This window comes from Neovison vison, chromosome 12 (assembly GCF_020171115.1).
Source record: "Neovison vison isolate M4711 chromosome 12, ASM_NN_V1, whole genome shotgun sequence".
NCBI lineage: Eukaryota > Metazoa > Chordata > Mammalia > Carnivora > Mustelidae > Neogale > Neogale vison.
In genome coordinates, this window is record NC_058102.1 from 136,688,322 (window position 1) to 136,696,434 (window position 8,113).

At 50.7% G+C, this 8,113-nt stretch overlaps 1 protein-coding gene across 2 annotated transcripts; it reads left to right on the plus strand.

Annotated features, from left to right (window-relative positions):
• Positions 1–1,094: 1,094 nt before the first annotated feature.
• Positions 1,095–7,514, plus strand: BAMBI (BMP and activin membrane bound inhibitor). Of its 2 annotated transcripts, none has more exons than XM_044227354.1 (3): positions 1,095–1,532; positions 4,756–5,043; positions 5,488–7,514. In XM_044227354.1, exons 1-3 carry the CDS (start codon positions 1,457–1,459, stop codon positions 5,904–5,906), a joined length of 783 nt encoding a protein of 260 aa, XP_044083289.1. In that variant the 5' UTR covers positions 1,095–1,456; the 3' UTR covers positions 5,907–7,514. The 2 variants fall into 2 exon arrangements, with proteins under 2 accessions (XP_044083289.1, XP_044083290.1); XM_044227355.1 differs by lacking the exon at positions 1,095–1,532 and adding an exon at positions 1,980–3,624.
• Positions 7,515–8,113: the final 599 nt, after the last annotated feature.

An 8,113-nucleotide genomic window follows, 5' to 3' on the forward strand; every position in this document is an offset into this window, starting at 1 on the left:
ACGGTGGACTTTTGTTAATCTCAGGTTATGGGACGAAAGGATACAAGAGCATTCCCGCAGATAAGAGTTTTAAGTTGAATTTAGCCTCCAAAAAGTAAAACCAAAAGAAAACACAACACAACAATAGCAAAACCTCCAGGGCTGCCTTTGGGTACGTTGGGGGCCGGCAGCCCTGCAAGTCCTAATAAATGAATTAGTATCTCAGAAAGGAGATCACTGCGGGGCTGATATTGATCAGGGTCAGCCGGTGTGTTTGCCTGCGATTGTTTGGGGGGTGGTTAATTGAGTGTCAGTCTCGGCCTGTGTCGTCTCGCTGGCGCCGGGTGCTTTTGGATTTGCTAATTTTCGTTAAGTGTCTCTAGCCGGCTCCTCGTCCCCTGTCTCCCCAGGAGAACTTAGCGGCCCCCACTGATCAACAGTCTGTCTGTCTGGGCTTTATTGATCAGAGGGCGGGCGGCTCAAGGCGGATGCGCCGAGAGGGAGAGGGGGGAAAAGGCTGAAAGCAGACCCCGGCCCCCGGCCGCCCCCCTTCCGGGCTCCCCCCGACGAAACCCCCTTCTCGGCCACACGCGAGCCCCCAGGGCTCGACAGGGGCGCCGTGGCAGATGGCGCACGCCGGGGGACCGCCACTTGTCCCTGGGGTTCCTAGAGCGCGCAGCGTGGCCCGGGAGGCCTTCCGCTAGCGACCCCTCGGTCCCTCGCGCGTTTCGGGGGCAACAAGAAAGTAGCCAGGGGATGGGGGACGCCGGCCCAAGTCTGAGTTGTGAAGGTCCCGGAGGCGAGTGCCAGAGACCCGGCGGCCGGGATCGACCCGCGCCTCGCGAAGGTCACGGACGCGCAGCCCTCCGCGAGGGGGAGCGCGGGAGACGACATCCTACCCGCCCGCAGCCCCAGACGCCGGCGCCGCTAGTAGCCGCGGGGCAGGTCCCACCCGGCCCCCCTCTGGGCCCGCCTCCTGGCTGCGGAGATGATCGACTGGAGCCTGGCGGCCAATCGGGCGGCGCCGGCGCTGCCGGGGCGGGGCCGGGGGCGGGGCGGCGTCTGGCCGGCTCCAGGCGCCGGGCGCTATTTACGGCGCGGATCCGGGCCGGCAGAGGCGGGCGCAAGCTGGAGCTCGCGGCTGGCGGTCTGCGCGCGCGCTCGGGGAGCTGCTTCCTTCGCGGAGTGGCCGGCCGAGGGGGAGCGAGGCCCATAGCGCCCACCCGGGACTGCGGCGCGGAGCCGAGCGAAGGGGCCCCCGGTGGCCGCGGAGTCGGGCCGCGAAAGTCCTCTGAGCTGCTCGGCGCCCCTCCAGCCGCGCTCCATGCTCCGGCCGCGGCCCGGCTCCTCGCCCGGTCGCTGACGGCGCCCGCCGCCCCGGGGAGCCCCCATGCCCTGCGCGCTCCGGGAGCCGTAGGCTGCAGTTGCGCCGCGGCTCCGAGAGCCGGCGGGGGCGCCGCGGCCGTGGGGGGCGTCAATGGATCGCCATTCCAGCTACATCTTCATCTGGCTGCAGCTCGAACTCTGCGCCATGGCCGTGCTGCTCACCAAAGGTGGGTGCCCGCCGGCCGGCCGAGGCGCGGACTCTCCGCGGAGGGGCGCGCGGGGGTCCCGGGGCGGCCGCTGCCGCGGGCCTTTGAAGGCGGCTGCCAAGGCTTTGTTAGCGGCGGGCGAGGCTTCCTCCCGCGCTGGAGCCCGCAGGTCGCGACAAGTTGCCTGTTCTTAGAAGTCGCGGCGGTGGCTTCGCGGCCGCCCCCCCTCGGGTGTCCCGGGGCCGGCGCGTGGAGGTGGAGTCAGACCTCGGGGCAAGTGGTTGTCAAAATGTTTTTGTAAGTCTGTCCGCGGCGAACTTTCCTGAACGTCTGCCGCCGGGAAGCGGGGCCGTGGTGCGCGCGGGGACGCAGCCGCCCTCCGCACCCCGCGGCTGGGGGCGGCCGCGCCGAACCCCCGACCCTGCGGGGCCGGAGTGCGGGCGGTCAGCGCCCGTCCCCAAGTGTGACTCCGTCCGCGCGTGTGCCTCCGTGTGTGTCTCTCCGTGTCTTTGTGAGCCGGCGAGTGTGAGAGAGGAGGTGCCCCCCAAGTGCGAGTCGCCGTGTGCAGGAGTCTGATGGGTGGCTTCGCGGGCTGGGAGGGGTGGGCTCCGGCAGCGGTCCCATTCCCCACTCCCCTCAGGGTTTACACTACTACCGGGGGGAAAAAAAGAAAGAAAGAAAAGGTCGGTTTCTTTTTGCTTCCTGCAGTCTTTCGCCTTTTGGGTTGAAATAACCCAAACTCCTAGATTTCAAGGATTTCCCCCCTCCCCCGCCATGAACTCTCCTTACTGTTCTCCGAACAGATAATTTTTCTTTTTTTTTTTTTTTTAAATGAGAAGCGTTATTTAGCTTTTGCACCCCGCCCCCCGCCTTCTCTAATTGCCATGTAGCAGGCATGAGGTTAAAGGATAAGCTAGCCCAGAAGGATGCTGTGCTACGGTATTTATTTATTTTGAAAGGAAGGGTGTAATTAACCCTAAATAACAGCCCTGGTAGCCTGCAGAGGGGAGCCTCCTGGCCCTATCAAAGGCCGGCAGAACAGGGAGGGACTCAGGCTGACATGAAGTCACAGATACCGAAACTATGTGCCTGATAATGATATAATTAGGGGATCAGAGATTTCTGACTGCTGCGGACTTCAAAAGCTTTAAAAGAACCAGCAGTCTCTCCTGTAGCCATCTTGACTAAAGCAGACATTTTTGTTTAATCACTACATACAGTAACAAGAAAGGGGGGGAAACAGAAGAGCATTGTTCACTGTTTCCAAATACCAGTCCCCTTTCTGGGCCTTTTGCATGCCACAGGAAGAAAGTTTATGAAACGACAGAAATATAGTTTTAATACAGTAATACAAAAGTCCATTCAACTTGTTGAAATGTGGCTCCAATTAAAAAAAAAAGTTGTTAGAACTTTCGTAGTTACCTGTCAAAATTGGATTAGACTGTTTTAGGTCATTGAAAATACAGTATTTTAAATAGGATCTCATAAACATTTTACTCTTTTTTTTTTTTCATTCGGTGCTCTTTTTCTGCACTGGGCTTGAGGTGCATGGGATCAAAATGGACTTTGAATCTGGTTTATTTCTACTTTAAATCTGTTGGTGGAATTAGTCAGGCTAGGGATACGTAGTCATCACCACATAAGACTGGTGAGCTTTGTGCAAAGCATCGAGTAATCTTGGAAAGAGGAGCGAGAACCTCTAAAAAGCAAGGTTCCAACTTGAAGGTCTTCCTGGAGAAGGGACTTCGGCCCAGAGTGGGACAGACCAGGGAGCCCGCCAACCGACGCTAGAGCAGGACCTCCAGCTTTGGACAGTTAAACTCAAATTGCCAGAGATCTGTGATTAGCTGGAAGATATTTTTCTGTTTTTGTGTGTTTTTTTTTTTTTTAAAGAACGAAAGCATTAGCGTCTGATGAAAACTCGAGCATACCATACAGTGGCCTGGAATTTGGACAGATAATTAAATGAGACACCTCACTCAGGCGTTCACATTCGCAGAGAGGAGGAGGAGGAAGAAAGGAGAGGGTCTATAAAACCACAGTCCCTGGTGTTTAATTTCAGAGCCGGGGTTTCAGTAACTACTAGAACTTCTGATCGGGAAGCGGGGAAAAGGTGTGTGCCTCAGTTCTTTTTACGGTAGCATTAATTGTGGCATCTGACAGTGACCAGAGCCCATGGGGTCAGATGCGCTATTGGTGATCGCTCTGAAACCCAGATCATTTCAACTAGAGGAGGATGCTTGAAGCCTCAGAAGCATGCATTGCAGCAAAATGTTACCAGCGACTTGCAACTCCCCAAATAAGTTTTATAAAGGAAACTTTTAATCACTTCCTGGAGAAAAATTTGAGGTTTCCTTAAGGATTTTTCATTCAACCGGCAGAGGATTTTCAGTTTCAGTGTTTCCCCTTTTAGATCCCATGTTGAATTACATGTAAAACTGGGGAGTTAAGGGGAGGAGAAGTTAGCTTTTACACCCGCCTCCCCTCCTCACCCGCCCCCCACCCCGCCCCTGCCCCCAGTTTTATGACTTTCCATTTGGGCTGAAAGAAATTGACTTTGGCAAGCAAACCACTAATTGTAAACTGCCTAGTTCCTGTTTTACAATATACTGACTAAAAGCTCCTCTGCATGAAAAGATCTTTATAGGCAAAGTTTGCCTTTTCTAGAGAGGTTGCAAATAGCTGCCCAGTTTCATAGTTTTAAAACCTCCTGACCGGAGCAATTTCTAGATTGTTGTGTTTCTAGTTAATAACTTTATAAGGTGTTAGCTAAAGCTCTTAAATCTTGGCACAGCCCTTTAAGGTAGTAAACAATTCAGTAGTTCCGATCAAATATTTATACTGACAAAATCAAAAAGCCTGGCATTTTTATGTTGTATGGTCACGTAGGATTAAAATGAATAAACAGTGTAATTCACCTTACAGTAGGAGAATTTCTTGTGATGATTCTTTTCCTTCAGATCCAGAAGTAATATTTTGAATTAACCCGCTAACTCCTTAGAAATCGCAATTGAACTCTGATTCTCTGCAGTTGGGATTAGTACGTTTCTAAAATTACCTTTAACTGGGTGGAAATTTAAGCGCTGCCTTGCACACAGGGCTCTCCCAAGTCTGCCCCGGGCTGCCATTGTGGGCTCTCAGCTCAATATCCAGAAGTTCATGCCTTTGAACTTGAGCAGTTGCCCAGGTAGAGGCTTTATCTGGGCTCAGGAAGGCGCGTGACGCAATTTCTCATTGTCTTCAGGTGAAATCAGATGCTACTGTGATGCTGCCCACTGCGTGGCAACCGGCTATATGTGTAAATCCGAGCTGAACGCCTGCTTCTCGAGGCTTCTCGATCCGCAGAACACAAACTCCCCGCTCACCCATGGCTGCCTGGACTCTCTTGCAAGCACAGCAGACCTCTGCCAAGCCAAACAGGCCCGAAACCACTCTGGCACCGCCGTGCCCACATTGGAATGCTGTCACGAAGACATGTGCAATTACCGAGGGCTGCACGATGTGCTCGCCCCTCCCAAGGGGGAGGCCTCAGGTAGGTAGAAGCCCCCTCGGACCAGCACGCCGGCCTCCTCTGGCGCGCGGCGGCCACGACCCGTATGTCTGCTCTTGATTTTGTTGTTAATGTAATTAGAGACACCATGGGGAGAGGCCTGGCTGTGGATGCGAAGATGCATCTCTGTTGAGTAGCTTTTCTGTCTGCCTAAGCATGAGATGTCTGTCCGCATGATAGGTTTTGCTTGGCTTTTCCACTTTTGGAAGACCCAGAAGACCCTTCCTGTTCAGGAACCACAGTCCCTACACAGACTGTTCTCGGAAGCCCATCTCTGCACCGCTGGGCAGCGTGTCGTTTGTAAATAGTGTTGACATCACCGTAAGCTGCTTTCTCGCGGGGTGTCTCGTTGCGGATGGATAGATGAGCGTAAGTCCCGGTGGGAGGGCGTAACCGCAGGCCGCTCACGCGTTTGTGTTGCTCTAGGACAAGGAAACCGCTCTCCGCACGACGGCGGCAGGAGCCTCATCACCAGAGTGCAGGAGCTGACTTCCTCCAAAGAGCTGTGGTTCCGGGCGGCCGTGATCGCCGTGCCCATCGCCGGCGGCCTCATTCTGGTGTTGCTGATCATGCTGGCCTTGAGGATGCTCCGGAGTGAGAACAAGAGACTGCAGGATCAGCGGCAGCAGATGCTGTCCCGTTTGCACTACAGCTTCCACGGACACCATTCCAAAAAGGGGCAGGTGGCCAAGTTGGACTTGGAGTGCATGGTGCCGGTGAGCGGCCACGAGAACTGCTGCCTGACCTGTGACAAGATGAGACAAGCGGACCTCAGCAACGACAGGATCCTCTCGCTCGTCCACTGGGGCATGTACAGCGGGCACGGGAAGCTGGAGTTTGTATGATGGGGTCTGACCCCAAACCGAAGTTCTTGGACGCTGGAAGGCTTGGGGTTCTGCTGGACAGGAGCACTTTATCTGCAGAAAAAGGAACTCACCGAATCACCTTTGAGAGACGGAATGACCTCTGCAAACAGAATCTTGGATATTTCTTCTGAAGGATTATTTGCACAGACTCTTAAATACAGTCAAATGTATTATTTGCTTTAAAATTATAAAAAGCAAAGAGAAGACTTCATACACACTGTTACCAGGGTTTTGCGTCTGAGCGAGCTGGAATTGAGTACCTAAATAAACTAAAATGTGCTCTGTGTAAGCTCCAACATCTTGATTTATTGTAAAGATTTAAAAAAAAATAGATATATATATATATTTTGTCTGAAACTTAGCGGTGTCTTGTCATAAATTAAAAACCAAGTGGGAAGTGTAAGAAACTTCATGTTAATTATACAAATGAAGTTCTGTTGTCGCTCAACTATAGGATTTGGCTTGATTTTTGTTTGTTTGCTTTGTTTTGCTTTGTTTTTTTGTTTGTTTGTTTGTTTTTGGTATTTAAATAAGACCAAGATCTTGTTTGTCCTTACCTGCATATTTGTAGTTTTCTTACAGTGTGGAGAATTTCCAACTGTGTCCTGCCCATCATTCGGTGTCTTACCCACATGTTTTTGTTAGGTGTTAGGATAACCCTGGTTTTTAGCTTTCACCTATGAGAAATCCTAAACTTTTTTAGACCAGGTGGATATGGTGGATCAGTGTCTAGAGCTGAGAAAAGGTCATATTCATCAACTTCAGTTGCTCTGAAATGCTTTTTAAAAATGTGTCTACCTCCAACCAAATAAGAAAAACCAAACCAAGTCCGCTAAACGAAACTTCTCGTAGTTAGTCACTGTCTACTTTTACTACGTTTGGATTGATTTACCATATCAGTTGGCTTCTGTCTCAGACCAATTTAAGTATTTTGGATCCCAAATTAGCCAAATTCAATTGTGTTATGCTCCTAGTTTTCAAACCTTCCTTCAATGCAGTGTTATACTAATATATATTTTTTTCAGTGTTTAGAAAGGGTTTCAATACTGAGGGTTATTTGTATCAACTGAGATTTAAAGAACACTAGGGTCCTATGCCCCCCCACATCGACTTCAGCCACTGACACACTGAGTAACAGTGTTTTCACTCCTGTAGGACCTTCTGTCTGGCAAGACTGCTCAGCCTGAATTCAAACCCATGCCATGTTTGTGTACTTTCCCCCCCAAATAGGTCTTTGTTATCCTAAACGTGAGAAGAATTTGCCACCTTGGATTCTTTTTTTCTTCTTTTCCTGATTCTTTTGTATATTTGAAACTTCTGCTTAAAAATGAACCTCTAGTCTGCATATGTGAGGATGGGGTTTTCTTTTACTGAGTGTTAAAAGATTGTGTGTGTGCATATTTGGGGGGTTATTTTACGATAAGCATAATTGGGGTCCTTTAAGACAGATGCAGTTGCCAAGTTCATGGGAGAATCAGATTCGAAATGACTAGTCTAAAAAAATGAGTACCTAGATTATCCAATAATTAAGAGGCCACAGCCCCATACAAAATAGGCTATGGAATAAATACACATTTTAATAAATGATGGCATTCGTATTGTGCTTTTTGAGAATGACAGTTCTTGCACGCGTGACTTTCAGTTTATAAAGGGTATTACGTTTTTGGTGTGTTGCTTTTCAAGGGAGCCAGAGAATTGTGGCCTAACTATCCAAACCCATCTAGAGAAGAAAATTCACTGAGATTGCCCCTTGATGGAGTTTCGACCCTCACCTCCACTGTGAGCTCCAGATCAAATTATAGCAGTTTCATATCTTGAAGATGAAAAGTCTTCTTGCTTCTTTCCCCTTCTGCTTTCACGTACAGCGGTCAAGCATGCTCAGGGATGCCTCGGGCAGCCGGTGTCTGTTAGTCTTACTCACCCCATTTCTTCTAAATACCAGTTAACTAAGAACTCAGCAACTTGTTAAGTAAAGGCAATGAAGGATTTGAAGTCCCGTATTTTTTTTTTAAGATTTTATTTATTAGGCAGAGAGGCAGGCAGAGAGAGAGGAGGAAGCAGGCTCCCTGCCGAGCAGAGAGCCCGAAGCAGGGCTTGATCCCAGGCCTCAAGAGATCATGACCTGAGCTGAAGGCAGAGGCTTTAACCCACTGAGCCACCCAGGTGTCCCTTAAGTCCCGTATTTT

Bases quoted from the DNA above. Each gene is read 5' to 3' on its own strand.
- BAMBI (XM_044227354.1), top strand. From the start codon at position 1,457: ATGGATCGCCATTCCAGCTACATCTTCATCTGGCTGCAGCTCGAACTC. The intron at 1,533-4,755 runs GTGGGTGCCCGC...CATTGTCTTCAG, and splicing joins GGCCGTGCTGCTCACCAAAG to GTGAAATCAGATGCTACTGT. The intron at 5,044-5,487 runs GTAGGTAGAAGC...GTGTTGCTCTAG, and splicing joins TCCCAAGGGGGAGGCCTCAG to GACAAGGAAACCGCTCTCCG.